This window comes from Plectropomus leopardus, chromosome 17 (assembly GCF_026936395.1).
Source record: "Plectropomus leopardus strain MGB_pleo_1.0 chromosome 17, ASM2693639v1, whole genome shotgun sequence".
Taxonomy (NCBI): Eukaryota; Metazoa; Chordata; class Actinopteri; order Perciformes; family Serranidae; genus Plectropomus; species Plectropomus leopardus.
Genome location: NC_142192.1, coordinates 20,791,726 through 20,808,589, shown reverse-complemented (window position 1 = coordinate 20,808,589; position 16,864 = coordinate 20,791,726). Strand labels below are relative to the sequence as shown.

General features: G+C 38.5%; 2 protein-coding genes across 2 annotated transcripts in view; both read right to left on the bottom strand.

Annotated features, from left to right (window-relative positions):
- The window catches only part of slc45a4a (solute carrier family 45 member 4a), a 70,518-nt gene extending 69,797 nt beyond the window's left edge, over positions 1-721 (bottom strand). The window contains exon 1 of the mRNA XM_042505996.2: positions 568-721. The gene's annotated coding sequence lies outside the window, so the exon portion shown is untranslated. The remainder of the gene's footprint in view (positions 1-567) is intronic.
- A 4,769-nt stretch (positions 722-5,490) lies between these two features.
- The window catches only part of dennd3a (DENN/MADD domain containing 3a), a 30,534-nt gene continuing 19,160 nt past the window's right edge, over positions 5,491-16,864 (bottom strand). The window contains exons 22-30 of the mRNA XM_088090323.1: positions 15,705-15,834; positions 15,238-15,345; positions 12,311-12,408; positions 9,781-9,935; positions 9,363-9,429; positions 9,130-9,202; positions 8,895-9,013; positions 8,602-8,739; positions 5,491-7,885 (exon numbers count right to left, since the gene is read on the bottom strand). Of these exons, the coding sequence (XP_087946449.1) occupies positions 7,691-7,885; positions 8,602-8,739; positions 8,895-9,013; positions 9,130-9,202; positions 9,363-9,429; positions 9,781-9,935; positions 12,311-12,408; positions 15,238-15,345; positions 15,705-15,834 (1,083 nt within the window). The 3' untranslated portion in view covers positions 5,491-7,690. The remainder of the gene's footprint in view (positions 7,886-8,601; positions 8,740-8,894; positions 9,014-9,129; positions 9,203-9,362; positions 9,430-9,780; positions 9,936-12,310; positions 12,409-15,237; positions 15,346-15,704; positions 15,835-16,864) is intronic.

Genomic DNA, 16,864 nt, shown 5'->3' with positions numbered 1-16,864 from the left:
GTGGCACCAGCACCCTCAACTGATGACATCTAACCCATCAAAAGTAATTTATGACAACAACAAATGATGCAATAATTGCAAAAGTGGAAATGCCTAATGTCTTTAGAGTTATTGGCCCAAACATACTGGCTGCTCTTTTGTTTTGATTGGTCAGGTGTGTCTAACTTCTCCTTCCTGGTTAATTATAAAATATGCAGTGATGAAGGAAATGAAGCTACTCTTCAAACTGCAACCCCGAGCCTCTCCTGTGTTTCTACATCTTCTCCACATTCAGAAATGCTAATTATAATCACTTAATAATGACAGTAACCTAATTATAAAGCCTGACCTTTGTCGGGCTGTCTGCACCTCCTTCTGCTCTCTTTTTGTTTTTAACACAGGCCTGCACAAACTACTGTAAATGCCTCCCCCTCCTCCTCCTCCACCTCCTCCTCCTCCTCCTCCTCTCTGCAGCAGCAACCTGAGATGCTGTGTATTCCGCCTCCCGGAGCTGACCGACCTCGGCTACAAAATGTTTAATATTCGTCCCCTCTCGTCGCCGGTGCTTTACCCGGACACGGAGCTCACCTCGCCGGGTGGTGTCAGCCGCTGGCTCCGGTGTTTGTGTCCGCTCAGCCGTCGGACGGTCGCTCGGCTCTGCAGCAGCTTTTGTTGCATAGGTTGTCTGCTACTCCTGCAACTGAAGCCAGGGCTTTAAATACGCCTTTAAAGGAATATCTCTCGGAAGAAGAGACGTAGCGCTGGCTTCCGTCAACGTCACGGCTAATTTGCATAAATGGGCGGAGCCGCGGCGGTGGTATACAAAGCAGTCTGAACTCTTAAAGGTGAATACCGTAAAGAAAAATATTTAGTGTCAGAAATTCATAGCAATCTTGTACTCAACTACAATTTTGAGGTATTTTTTGCTTCAAATTGTTTTATGAAACTTTATCTGTAGCATTATATTGGCATCAAATATGCAGCAGGGACAAATTTTAATTTTCTTTTTTTTTCTACGTTTAAAAAAATGACAAATAAATGTATATTGTACCTTGTACCTTAAAAGTCACTTTGTTTTAGAGGGAAATTAAACATATTTTCATCTATTAATTTGTCTTTTAATTTAGGCAATCTTTTAATTTATTTTTATTATATCTTGATCCAGCTGTTTATTACTATCATACATATTTCATGTTTACTGTTTTTGCTACATCACTATCTTCCTTTCAATCACTTTAAAAGAAGATAGTGATGTCAAAAGGCATTCCCATAATTACTTTTTAAAGGATTGGACTGCATTTAAGTCTTGCATTGCTGTGGTTGATTTTAAATTCAACCATTGTTTTTATATTTTTCTTTTGTGTTGAACATATATATTTGACGTGATTTTATGTGTAAAGCACTTTGTAACATTGGTTTTGACATATGCTATAAAAATACACTTTATTATTATCATTTATTTTGTTATTGTATTTTTTCCAATATGTTTTTTTGTTTAGCCTTCAGATAACCTGAATGTGTAACCCATATGAGGCACAGTAGAGTCAACTACTTCCAGTTTAGCACTCAGCTAACTTAAACAGGGATAAAATACAAAATAAATACATTTTCTAAACTCTCAAAATGCTATCGGACTGGATGGATCAAATCTCAGTAGTGAAACAAGTCATTCCTCAGGGGTTGTGAAGCACTGATTTACAGAACATCTCTTTCATGATGTACATTTATGAGAAAAAAGCCTTTTTGGGCCCAATGGCACGGGGGACCCAAAAGTTGTAGTTCCACTGTTTGGCCGACACGAAAACTGGCTTCAAATCTTGACATAATCCCTGGAGGCCTGAGAGATACTGAAATATAGTGGAACATGGAAACATGGATCAATCAGAGCAGACTGGGATTTTTTCGGGAGTGGGACTTACAGAGACAGATGCTAAAACAGAGCGCCTCAGACAGAGGGTGATTACAGGTGATCCAGCAAAGACAGTATGAGGAAAATTAAGTGTTTTTTGACCACAAAAGCATGCAAACATATCCTAGTAGAAACCCCAAATACAAGTATAAATATGGCAATGAGCACAATAGGTCCCCTTTAAAGCTCTGATTATACAAGTTTGCATAACACTATAGGAGATGTCCCTGAGGGTAAAAACACATCTGATCTGCTCCCCAGCAGCTCAGGACCGTTGGGCCTGTTGGGGAATGCATGCAGCTATAATTTACTCATACTAATGTGACACTCCAGTTATCAAGAAAAACAGCAGTAAAGAGTGCACAAATGTGGGAAAACTTGTTTTGTGTGTGTGTGTGTGTGTGTGTGTGTGTGTGTGTGTGTGTGTGTGTTCGAAGGTCAGCAGGGGCCTAAATAGTGACATTTAAATTCTTTTGAAACTAATGTGCAGTTCTGACCTGTATGGTAAACACCCAGACTTACAGCTCTGTCAGATGTTATGCTGCTGGAGAGGTGATGTCCCCTTGATCTCTCTGAGCTCCCCTGCAGCTCAGGAGGGTTGGGTTTCTTGGGGATTGTATGACAGCTATAATTTGCTCACGCCATGTGACACTCCAATTATCAAGAAAAACAATAATAAAGAGCACTCAAATGTGGAAAAACTGCTTTCCAAGGTTAAATGCTTGAGGGTGATACCAAAACAGAGAGAAATAGGTCGTGTGAGATGGGAATGTGATAAAAAAAAAATTAAAAAAAAATTAAAATAACAAAATAACTGACTTTTGGACATTTAGTGTCAGTCAGCTGAGACTAAATATCTGTATCCTTAGAACAGATGTTTTTCTACACTTCAAGAAGCAGATTCAATCAAAAACATCCTAAATCATCATCATCCAGTGTTAAATATCTGCCTGAAGTGAATAACTCCAGTAATTTGAAAGCTGTGTGTCATTTGTCATGTCCTGGCAGATGCAACATTCCTCTTCTATCCTGTTTATCCTGTCTGTCATAACCTTCAAAAACACTAAACCAGATGTTATCTTAAGCAAATTTAGTGCTGTGGGAATTTAACCTGTGACAGCTTGTGCTGAGGTGATGACATGAACAAATGAAATGTTTAAAATGTGGTTAAACCTGGTAAAGCTATTTGCAACTTTATTTTGTTTTCAATAAACAAAGTTTGTAATTATATTCATTCATTCATTCATTTTCTGTAACCGCTTGTCCTCGCAAGGGTCACGGGGGGGCTGGAGCCAATCCCGGCTGTCATTGGGTGGAAGGCAGGTACACCATGGACAGGGCCGATGTGATTATATTATTATCATTATTATTATTAATATCAGTAGTAATAGTGGTAGTATTGTTATTATGAACACAATTTAAAATGCATAAATGAGCCACACTGTTGCAGTGAGTATGTTTATTTATTGTCATGAACATGCCTTATTTTCAATCCTTTCAATCATCCTGGTGCTGCAAAAACATGTATACGTTCCTAAGTGTTGCTTTTTTCAGTGTTATTACACTCTTCATAAATGATAACTAAATATGTTTTCTTTTCATAACTCTCTTACTTAATTTGTTTCTTAGTTTGTGGTGAATACTGTATATAAATATTTGCAAAATTTGTGAGCTTCGGGGGGTTTTAAAGATGGAAATCTTGTGTAGGACTGAAAAGATATAAAGTGAGAAGTATTAACTGCATTGGTTATTTGAATGTTTTCAAGGCATTTATTGACAAAAATATTGAATTACACCAGTTTTATCCCTCAAAACTTGTCATATTGTCCAACTAAAACATACAGTTCAGCACTAGCTGCTATAGTGCTGATGAAGTTGAGACAAGTTTGTGTAGCACATTTCAGCAACGAGGTAATTCAAAGCGCTTAATGAAAAAACACTGAAAGCAGAGAGACAAGGTGCAAAAAAGGGCATTTACATACAGTTAAAAACCCCATTTAAAAGCTAGAGTAGTAAACAAAAACAAGATAAAATACTGTATATTAGGACAGCTATAGAATATAAGAATAAAAGTTACAAGAAATGAAGATGTATTTGATATAATAAAAGTCTTCAGCCTTGATTTTAAAAAATAACTTTTGTGTTTATTGCATTGAACTGCAGAGCACTGTGCCTCTGTTGACTAGAGTTTTTGTTTCAGTACTTTAAGTTGCAGCACAAACCACAATTGTGTTTCTTTTCTCTTGAATCGAGCTCCTGCTTCCTGTAACCAAACATTAATGGATTAAAGGAAACTGATTAAAAGCTGCAGGAGACACAGAAAACTACTTATCTTCCCCTGCAGCCGAAGCCTGAGCGGACCTGCACGCTGAGAGATTAACCGCTGCTTATGGCTTTATGTAACACAACAATGTCCTGCACACACGTTCACATCAACATACAGATTTACGGGAATAAAACTGCACGGAGCTGCACACTCACACATGCGCAGTGTTTGAAGGACTGGGAGTTCCAGTTCAGCTTTGACGTAAAAACATGCACAGGGAGGTCAGAGGTCACTCACAGAGCAGCAGCCAGACACGGATTCAGGTTTTTGCTCAGTCACCTGAGCATACGCATGAGCTGTATCACCTACCACCATCCGCATAACCCCGTACATTTAGACACAGTGAATCCTAAATTCCTACATTAATATGTGATTTCAGTAAGGTGACCAGAATCAGATACCTGAGCGCTTTTTATGTGTTTACTACATTTCCTTTCGGTAAAGGAGGTGACAGTGTGGAACATAAGCTGCAGCATCTAGTGCCAAGAAGTCATTTAACCGAACGACAACGTCTATAACAGAGGAAGAAGAATCACCCCAGGAAAAATGTGAGGGCTGACAGGCATGCATCTGAGCAGCTAGCTTTACACATCACTCTGCCACCTTGCAGTCAGAGCAGAAGAAGCAAGGACACTGAAACAATCTTTCAAATTTAAAAATGTGCTGCTTTTCTTTGTCATATATGAATAAAAACTGAATATTGTTTTGCTTTTTGACTGATGACTGGATACAATAAAGACCACCTTGACCTCTTGAGAGTTATAATTGTAACTATGTTGTAATAATTTATAGACGAGGCAGTAAATCATTTAGCAAAGGCAATAACTGGCAGATTGATAAAGAAAAAAGCCCTTTTTTATTGATGCGTTTTGATCTGTAAAACTGAATTTCAGTCAACTCTTGTCAGAGAAAGTGCTCCAAGTTAAACTGTTTTCTTGCAATAAAACAGCACCCTCTTGCGGTGAACTGTGAGAAATGCAGAAACGCAGGGATGGAATTCAATAGTCAACTTCGATGATAAGCCAAACCATGAAAACCTCTGACAGCAGAACATTGTAACAAGATGATTATTGTCATTGACTTTACCTGTCAGTGGTTTTTATGTTAAGGCTGATCGGTGTAAAATCAACTGGAGAAAATCATCTGCATGCAGGATATCTGCATTAATAAATACATACCCTAAAACTTTGGATTGCAAAATGTTGTATAGAGCAGTAGTTCTCTGTCTTTTTGGCTAGTGATCCCTTCAAGTGAAGCAGTATCTGCTCATGAGCTATTTTTGCATTATTTCTTTTTTAGTATTTTCTCCTAGTTTTATCTATAAAAAAAATGAACAAGGAAAAAGAACATAGGTCAGAGGAACAGTAACTCCAGACGCCTCTGCAACCTCCAGGTTGGACACCATTGGCACTCGGAGTAAATTGAAACTTGTCCCTGTTGAAAATGAAGACAAGTTGAGGACCTTCTTTATAAAGTGTGTATTTACATTGTTCACTGTTGGTTAAATATTAGAAAATCTTATTAACGGTTCTTGTGATATTATACACTTTCATATGTTGTTTTATAAAAAAGTGAAGTAAAGATAATATTCATACATCGATGGCTGAGATGTTTGCATTGTCACCACTTCAGTTTACAAATTAAGGTATTTTCTGTTACCAATTATGTACAATGTATAAATACATTAATTAAAGATAACTTTAATCTCCAAATGAACCTTATGTGATATGAACCAACATAATCCCACTTGTAAATTAAGATTCAGATTTCGTTAAAAAAAAAGTGTCTCGAAGTTTTCCGAAAGCAGAAAAAAAAGAAAAATAAGAAAACTTCAGTCTTTTGTTTTTCACTTGGTTAATAAAAATAACACTATGTAATAATAAACAAATTAAAATACCATAAAAAATGCAGAGAACACAGACGTCTACAGATTATAAATACATTTTCACATGACAGAGTGGCAATAATGACTTAAAATTACAAATAACTACATTTTTAACAAGCATAAAGCTTTTTATAGCCGGACTTGGCCTTCATCCCCCATCAGTCTGCATATAAAACATTTTGCATTTCCTGCTTAAAACCACTGACTCTGTAACACAGGTAAAACTTATCTTGTAGGGAAATAAATAGAAAGAATGTGGAAACTGTCTATAAATGAGGTAAGCATCTGATAAAGGAAAACAAAAAGCGCAAACACTGTGGGAACGGTCCTTTTTTTGTGTGTTTTTTATCAAATTGCAGCTGTTGTAGGACTCAACTTGTTTATATGAAACACATGTACAAGTTTGAGTCCAGCTCCTAACTTTGTATCGTCTTTCATCATATTTCTTGGCGCTCTCCACTGAGTATTGTCCATTAAAGAATAACTTCCATCAAAATAAACTTTCTTCAGGGCTTTCCCACGGTTTTCAGGGTAGTTTGACTCCTCTGAGCTGCAGAAGCTCACCTCAAAACACAGCTGGAGTTGAGGCTCGGTCACACAATGTTCCCACATAATACTGCTGTGATAAAACTCAGTATTAAACACGGTAGAACATTAAATAAGGCAGCATGTGGAATACAAAAATGAAAGCACTCTGTGTTAAAAAACAATCTGTCACATCCTGTGCCTACTCCTCTTAATTTAGTCTTCATTCGTCCTTCATGTTCACCGACAAATACTGTGTTAGCACTTGTTTTTCCAGCTGTAAATCACTACTTTATAGCAGGCAGCAGAAGACACTTTGTGTAAACTGGTTGCGTCACATGACCACCAAGTGGTTCCTTTATGTCTCTGGGACGCAAAAGGAAAGTTGAGGTTGAGATTTTGATCAGATCTTAATTTTTTTTCCCGCTGTTTCAAAACCTGGTGTACTTTGTTGGCTCAAAGGAGGTCCCACAGAAGTTTTAAAGCAGGCATGTCAAACCGGTCCACAGGGGGGCCGGTGTGGCTGCAGGTTTTGTTTCCAACCAAGTAGCAGCACACCAGACTTGACTCATTTAATCAACTGATCTCCGTCTTCAGACAGTTGATTGGTCAAACTGTGTGCTCTTGGTTGGTTGGCACAAAAACCTGCAGCCACACCGGCCCCCCTGTGGACCAGTTTGACATGCCTGTTTTAAAGAGTAACAGCATTAAAGGTGCAGTCAGCGATTCTATCCCAATATACTTTTTTGCAAAATTTAACAAACATACGCTTATGGTCCGCCAGATGTCCACTGAGTGTATGTGCTGAAAAAAACTAGGTGTTTATACACAGTCCTGGCTCTTTAAATGGGAAACACTGGAAGTGGCTCAGAGCAGCCATGAATATAGAAGGAGAAAGGCAGTTGGAGCAAAAAGGATGGTAAAACAGAAGGAGCGCTGATGGGAGGGTTGTATTTGTTTTGGTGTTGAATTCAAATATCAACAATCTTCATCCAGAAGCAAAGACTCCGCCTTTAAGAAGTCGAGTTCCAACTTTAAATTTTCCACTTTCAGGCGGTCATCAGCTCTACTCCACCTTCCAGATGGCGATCTTGCCGTCGTGTTTACCAGCTCCGCTGAGGACGTAGCGATCCTCCGCAGAGCAGAGCGCTGTCACCCTGTCATTGTGGCCGTGAAGCTCCTTCAGGACTTGATGGCGTTCTGTCTCCAGGATGTAAATCTTCCCTTTGGCAGAGCTGCGGCCAACTCCGCCGACCCACACCTGGAGAGAAAAAGACATTTTTTTTAGAAAAATTGAAAAATTATGTCAGGGCTCAAGCTGTTTTCCACTAAAAATACTGGTGCTCCCTACTGAAACATTTCAGGAGCACCTCTTAAATTAATATTCAAAGCAATACATTCACATTTTTTTCTGTTTAATTACTATTACTGATAAATGCTGTGGTAATAAACAGAACATTTACAGAAATAAGCATGTGCTCTTTTATTTTAAAGGAAAAAGTCACAAACTATCACAAACTTACGTTTGATGGTGTTTTCTGGGGACATAAATGAAATTAATGTTTACACCTCAAGCATTTCGAAATGTAGACATTTCAAGGTTCACAAATGCAGAACTTTAATTCAGGCAATTTTCCAAATTAATATTGTTCATGGTGTCAGGTTTTTCCTTCATTAAAATGTTTTCAAGATTTTTTTTCCAGCAGCCCAAAATCAAAAAATAAAGTAATTTGCCCTCAAAATTTGATTTGTTCTTATATAATAGAGGTCTTTTATACTTCCTATGAATATTTTGCAAGTTGCAATGGTGCTTCTTGCAGAGGCACTGTCAACAAAAATGGTCCTAAAATGGGACTAAATAGACACACTTTGGAGCCCTTATTCTAGTTTTCTTTCATGTTACATACATGATGATGATGCATTTGTAGATGCTAATAAAGTGTTTTATGAATGTGTGCATCAGTGCTGTATATTAACCTGGTTTTTAACTTTGATCATGCAGTAACATCCGGCGCAGTCCTGTAGGGCCACGCGGTGATACGGTTTGGCGATGTCCTTTATGTGCCAAATACACACTTCTGCTGAGTCCGCACAAATGCTCCAAAGCTCCTCCTTCTAACACATACACAAGCACACAGAGGAGAAAGGGTCAAATAAAACACCACAACACACCAATGTAGAGACTGACAGACAAACTGTGTGCATGCGTGTGTGTGTGTGCATACATGCATGCATGTATGTGCGTGTGTGCATGCGTGTGTGCGTGGTACCTCAGGTAACAGCAGTATTGAGCTGAATGTGGCTGTTGATCCTTTTTGTTGCTCTGGTAAATTAAGACGATGTTTCAATGAGCCGTTCCTCCACACCTCCATTATGTTGTCCCTGGAGCCTGAGAGAAAGACAAAAATAAAAAGAGAGATTGTTCAATTATTTAATTAATTTTAAATCGGCAACTCATCAAAGTTTTCTGTTATAATACTCAAACGAGGCGAGTGTGAAACTTACAGCACCAGAGAGTCCCGTTACAGCTGTAGACGGACTGCAGACGATCGCAGGAGAGGCGAAAGTGCCTCTTCACCTGAGTTTTTAGTAACACAAAAATCTTAGTTATGAAGAGAAACATTTTGGTTTGAAACAGAAAAATAACTAGATAAGCCTTTGACCTACTATGACCGTACATAATATGCACTTCTATTTAGCACTCGAGAAAAAGAATCATGTATGATAAAGAATCTGACCTGTAGTGTCGAGACGTCCCACACCATGACACTTCCCTCAGCACTGCAGGAGTACGCCACTTTTTGGCTAAAGAACATTGGATCACTTTGCATGTCACTCTGACTCAGAAATGATTTACATGAACGTCTGTATCTCTCTCTCTTCAGCTCAGTTCAATTTACAACAATTCAATTAACCAGCATCAAAGTTCAGAAACAAAATTGCAAAAGTATGAAGTTACAACACTGATGTACAATTTAAAACTACATTTAAATCATGAACATCATCAAAAGGTCACTTTAATGATACGAAATAAGCAGTGATGAATAACAAAGTGCGCTGATATTTTAAAAAAAGGAATTTAAAATAATGCGTGTCAAAGTTTTGTGACAGGATCTGATGCATTTTTTGTCAGTTGATGTGTGTGTATGTGTTTACCCGTATTTGTCCATGTCGAGCGCCAGTCCGGTGACCTCTGCTCTGTGTTCAGTCAGCTGTCTGTTACAGACCATGGCCACCATGCTGATGATGTAGATGACAGAGTCCTCGGAGCCCATCCACACCTGGTCCTTATCGACTCCCAGCATGCAGTTCTGAAAACAGAGACGGAAAAACACATTGCTGAACAGAAGTTGCAACTAGAACATAACAACTGGGCATCTACAGATATGAGAGAGTTATTGGTTTGACTAAATATGTAAACATTCAGGGACAATTTTGGGATGAATATAGCGAATTCCTAAAATATTTTGAAATGGGGGCCAAAGGAAGGCTGTTGAGAGGAGACAAGATAAGTACTCAAATGAGAACTACATAAATGCTATTTACTTAAAAAGTTAATTAATTGGGGCGTCCGGTGGCTTAGTGGATAAAGCAGGCACCCCATGAATAATGGCACTGTCCTATCCACAGCGGCCACAGGCTCGAGTCCAGCTCACAGCCCTTTGCTGCATGTCATCCCCTCTCTCTTACCCCTTCACACTGTTGATCTGTCCTATCTAATAAAGGCAAAAATGCCCAAAAATAATCTTTAAAAAAAAAAAGGTTAATTAGTTAACTGACAGTTTTTTTATAGATTTATAATTTTTACAGCAAAACATGCCAAATTTCTGGTTCTGTCTTCTACATGTTGAGGATTTGTCGCTGTTCTTCACTGCTAGTTGGACAAATGGAGCTGAGAAAGGTCAACGCACTGTAAGTATGGAAAAAACATACATGCCAATTTGCTTGTCTTTTCTCAAGGTGCACTAAGTTAAGCTCTCTGGGCCACCAAACATTTAGTTGTTTTTTTTTACATTTTATAGACCAAACAAGTCGCTGATTTATCGAGAAAATAACAAGCAGAAGGGTTTATGGTGAATATAATTGTTCATTATAGAAAGAAAGGATTATCTACAGTAGGTCAGTTCCTTTCTCTGCAGATCTCTGCTTCCAACAGGTAAGTGAAGCAGGTATAGAGTAGATCAGTGTATGCATAATTATAAGCATTATATTGAGCTTGGTTGATACAGAAAGTGCTGTGTGTGGGAGGAAATTTGTTGTGCTATTCTTACTTCTCCACTAGGTGGCAACATTGTCTCAAACTGTACTGACACACTGCCCACTCAGCACCAGCACATCTAATCTTAACGTTAATGTTTCTACGTTTATAAAGTTTTTCTCTTTAATTGATCATTATGAAGTAAATGTTAACTGCATAATGTAACTGCTATAGAAAGATGAAAAAAGTGAAAAGTTGGTTGCAGTTGTAAAAAAAAAAATTTTTTAAAAACCCACAGATTTAAAAATTGACTGTCCACAAAATTTAACTACCATTTTTCAATGCTATTTTAATCACTGATCATACCGCAAGTAATAGAAGAGCGTGGGCCAGATGTTTAATGCAACCTGGGAATGAACTATGTGCAAAGACTGTGGTTGAGTCCAGAAAAAAACATACATACATACATACACACACACACACACACACACACACACAGCGGTTAACATATTTCATGTGACTGTGACCTGCATGCTTGGTGTGGAGGTCAGTGATTAGCACAGAGCCTTAAAACTTTACACTCATCCTTAACTTCTCCAAAAGAGCTCTGAGGAACTCCAGCCAATTTTCACTTGTTTATATTTTGATAAGAAAATGTTGTGGTCATAGGGGGAACCAAAACTATTCAAAACACACCGTGCAGTTTTCTAAAACATGCACTGCAAGTATGAAGATAATACGGACACAGTGAAGCATAAAGGAATATAAACCTGAGGAAAACAGTTTTATCTGTATCTGATGTCAGTGGCATGCATGTGCTGCTGCTGATTATGTCCACTGATGTAAAGAAGAAGAAGAACATATTGCCAAGTGTTTGCATTTATTTATAAGAGAACTACCGAAGCAATAAGTTCACAACATTAAGAATTCCAAAAGTATTAGCTAGCATCAACTTTTATCTTACTGTGAGCAATAAATATATGTATACATGTAGAGGATGAAAAATTTAAAAATTAGCTAATTTAAGCTTCTTCTTTCTCTGTTTATTTCAGCATTTATTTAGTCTTTTACTTATTTATTTTAAAACATTTTCTTAATGATTTATTCCTGTATTTATACATTTATTGATTTATTGACTGATTGATTTATCATACTTGGGTCTGTTTTTATCCTCCACAAATATATGCATGTTTTTCTGTAAACCTTTTTTTGTATTAAAACAATGCCAAAGTCCTCAAATACATCCATGTTTCACGTCTTTGTCTTACCACAAACGGCTTGTAAATAAACTTTGTCTTAAACAAATATTGTCTAAAAATTGTGAAAAAGAGATACAAACTAAAATACTTGAAGAGGTGTAACCCTGAGAAATTATGTTTACTTCAACCAAATCACAAACTTCAAGAGACTTTTGAAAAAAAAAAATGAATTGAATTTTTTTCAGAAATCAAAATTAGTGTGAGTGTAGCGTCTGTGTGATTTCTTTACCAGTCTTGCATTCCCAACATGGCACGTGTGTGTGAGGGACCAGCTGGAGGCATCAAACACCATCACCTTCCCAACACTCACAGACACCCATAACTGACCTGAAACACACACGCAGCATTTGTCAGTTATTTCTCAATTCCTTATCACAAACTCGTGGCCTACAGCTGGCGATGTTTACTCCTCCAGGAGGCCCAGAAGGAAAATGAGAATATCAACTGACAGTTTGAATGGAAACACTTCATGTTCATGTCTCCACCCAGGCTTCACCTAACGGTCAGTTTTGCTCCAACGTATTCAGCGTTATTTAAAAGCACCTCTGGCGGAAAGAAAAAGTAACATCCTGTATTTCATAGCAGGAGGGGCGGAGAGGGACAGTGGGACATAGAGGGGAGAGAGAGTGGAATAGAGAGGGTGTGGAGAGGAGAAGGAGAGAGGGGAGAGGAGTAGGAGTGCACTGGACACATGCCAGGAATTCAATTCAGTGACCTATATTCAAACCAGAGAGCCAGAGCGAGGCGGAGAGGGAGGACTTGAATAGCCAGATTTGTTCTTTTCACCGACAGAAATCTGAGTGCTGACTGCTATAGAGGAACTGAAAAGTGTCTGTATATGAGAGCATCACTGAGTATGACTGTGCATGAGTGTGTTAGTGCTGGGGGTCAGTCTGCCGCCAGCCGGGCAACTAAGTGGCCCCAGATGGCCGGCCCACTGAAGGCTTTGTAGTTCTTTTTAAGCCGTCTTCCTGCCACGTAATGCACCAGTTTGTCTGTCCTGGTGTAATGAAGCCACAGGCCTGAATACAAAGGCTAAACAACAGTAAACAAGTCTAGTGTTTTAAGGTCAGATGTGATGACTGGGAATACCACATGGGTGACAGATTAAGAGAGAAAACACGTAAGGTGCCTTAGTTAAGTTTTGGGCTACTGAAAACTGCCAGAAGAGCCTTAATGCTCCTCTTACACGTAATTTTGTTCCAGTGACTGAAACTCTACTGCAAGGATAAATAACATTTTTTAAAGGATGTTCCCTCACTTGGTATTTTTATGATACTGGAGAGAGCGCTATTTAACATATAATAATCCTAAAATCTCCTATAAGTGTTTAAATGCGTTAAAATCTGGTGACCAATCATATCTTAGCTGGAAGTTTCTGCATTCATGATGTTACTTGAGTTATTTATTTACTTTAAATCTGTCACTGGTCTATAAATTTTGATATCAGTATAAAAGGTATAGCTATTTGTCATTTCAGTATCTAAATTAACTCACTTCCACTTTTCAAATACTTTGGGCTCTTTGGCTCTCAGCAATCAACAAGAATCAGATATTTACCTGCTCAAAAGATTCTGACAAAATTCAGGGTAAATGTATCACCAAATGAAAACTGCATTGCCTCTATCAGTATCTAATCTCATACTTTTGTTAAATTTTAATCAGTAATAACTGAGTACATTTTGGCAAAGGTATTGTGCATTTTTCATTTAAAAAACAGTGAACAAAAACATTTCAAGTGATATTCATCAGTCAAAGTCAAAGCTTGGAAACATCAGTCTGAAACCACTCAGTCAACTGAAGTTTTTCAAGCCAAGGAGTTGCTTTTTTCTGTCAGTCAGTTTGCAGCGTACCTCTAGGGATGTTTTGGCTGCTCACTCAGGCTCCAAGACAACGTTATCGTCCGTCTTCTGCTGGGAAGTGGTGAATTTACAGCTCACAGCAACTAATTATGATACAGTCTCTTTATTTGATAACTAGTGAAAGCAAAAAACCCTGTTTCACATTTCTTGTTTACTATATTATGTGAACATCGCTGAAACCTTGAACACCCCGCCAAACCCCATTCAAATCTCAAACTGTATATGGGAAAAGAGGAACAAACCGTAAAATATTTGTACTGAGCAGCCAAATCTGATTCAACTGACATAATTGCCATAACTCCCATTGGAAAGTCTGGATTGTACAGTATATTGAGAAGATATACTGTACAATCCTTGAGGAGAGGCTTCCCACCACATAAATTCTTAAATGTCTATCTGACTTCCTATTTGCAGATTTCCTGTAAAGGAATCCGGAGGAGGAAGTGCTGTTGAGACACTTTATGAGCAGCTTTATGACGGCCTGTCTTTTTAAGCTGGAGTGAAACAGAGTGAGTAAAAGGTGATAACAAAGCAAAGGTCATGTGTGTGTATTTGCCAGTAAGTGTATATGTCAGTGACCGTGTGTTGGTGACATAGTTGAAAATGTGGATTGTGAAACTCCCCTGAGAGAAACCGGACACGCATCATCGCTGTGATAGTAAGAAGACTGAAGGGACTGCTTAGTTACACCCCATTCCCACCAAAATTAACGCATGCACATGAGATTTTCAAATACTTGTAAACCCGCTTAATATGGGCGACTGTCTACATTCCCATGGCCAGTGAACTCACTGCTTTAGCACACATGTCTGCCTTTCTGTCAGCTGGTGTTTGTGTGGGGGGGTTGTTTTGTTGGTGTGCCCATGCAACATCACAGACAGGCAGGATAACGGGTAAACAGCAGACAGCAGAAGGAACAGAGGCCTTTGAAAACTTTTTAGTGGCCTCTTCTTTTTACATATCTATAACTTATTCAGTCTCTCTTTCAAGCTCGGTGCAGACGAACTAGGAATAATGTTTGAGTGCAGCTTGGGAGGAGACGGACAGTAATTAGTGACGGCACGTCATTGCATCTCGCCGGTTAAGGAGCTGAAATTACAGCACTGACTCGGGTGCTGTGTTCCCATCAATGACAATTAGACCTGTAGGCAATAAAAACCTGTCTCTACTGCAGAGTCATCTGATCCGGGTGTGAATGCAGATCGTACACATTCTCATTGCATTAAAAAGCCAGATGTTAGCGGGTGTTAGCAGTTTTTTTGTGCAGTGAGAATGAGGCTTTTACAGTTTGTACCTGGTGTGTACAGAAGCACATCTACAGCCTGAGGTGCAGCGAGCTCCAGCGAGGGGTTGATTTTGTGCTTCAGCGTCTCTGCGGTTGTCTTGGGAACCATCATCGGCACTAGAGACACACAAAGCACTGTTATAGAGAGGTAACCAAACTTTTGCAGGTGGTGAATACACAAACAAGCACAAAAAAACCCAAACAGCCATAAAAATCCCAACATAGCCTCTGATGAGTCATTATGTACTACTGAGGAACTTGTAGTTTCCAAATGATCTCAAACCACTCTTAACTGAGGGTCTTTAGTATGCAAATTGCAACCAAACCCAAGTCATTAACCTGGTTATTAGTGTATCAGAGAAGCAAACAAAACTGAATCAACACAAACTAAATCTATGATGACAAAATGGGCAGGCTTAATCATGCTCTAGATGGTAAGCAAACAAGACAGAATCTAAAACAATAATCATCACTACCTTCCATCTTGATGCGGTCAAAGTGAGCCAGCTTCGACGCAGCGTAGATGGCTTTACTGCTCTGAAGGCTGCCCACGACTGCATCCATTAACAAGGCGTTGGTCAGAGCCTGCTGCATGTACTGGGGGTCCTGGAAACAAAGAGCCATTATGTAAACTTCATAAAGGCATAAAAGATCATTTCTGGGTGGATTTATAGTCAAATAGATGTTCCCTCCATGACTGAAAGATTACATATATAAAAATATATTGAAAAAACATGAAGATGGACACTCTCAGTGTAGAAAAATGGATATTAGGGTGTGAAAAGTGGTAATGACACACTTTTAAATGTAAACAGGCTTTGATAAGAGCATACACTACAGAGGTAATCTTTTTTTCCTTAATTTCTCAAGTAGATTCACATTTGTACATTTTTTACATAAATAAACAGCTATGATTATTGACTGAATTTGATTTAGTGTTTTAAAAAACACAGTACAGCAGTTTGTAACAGTCATTATGGGGCCATGCTTTATCGATTCTCGTGATGAGGGCGGCTTCACCACAGGTGCTTTCCCGTGCGTTTTTGTTTTCTGTCTCCATCACAAGGAGCCTTGGCTGTTTCTCGTTGTTTGAGTTGACTACGTAGCCTGATGAACACAAAGTTTAACTGCAGCCTTTTGTCATAAGCTTTGAGGAGACAACATTTTTTCCATATATTGAATTTTAAATGTGCATGGAGCACAAACCTTAGGTCACCAGCTTGAAGCAGATGGGTTACCACCAGGCATACCATCATGCAAGAAAGTAAAAAAATGAATATATATATAAAAAAGAATAGCTTTAGTTTTAATTCAAAGACCCAAAATGAAAACTGTAAGCTGACTACTTGATTTATAAAAGTCAATAATTGAATTTTTTAACAGCATTTGTATACAGGGTTCCCACACATTTTTACTAATGTTTTTTTTTTTGTTTATTTCCAAGACTTTTCAATAACTTTTTTTATTGTATTTCACCTAATTTTCATGAAAAACAGCATTTTCCTGTTGCACTCTTGATGTGATAGCACAGGTTTTTCCCCCAAAAGGCTCACAGTTTCGGCAATGACGCAAAGCCGGTCTGTTACGTTTGTTTCACACACGCAACGCAGCATTCAATTTCAAATTAGTTATACAA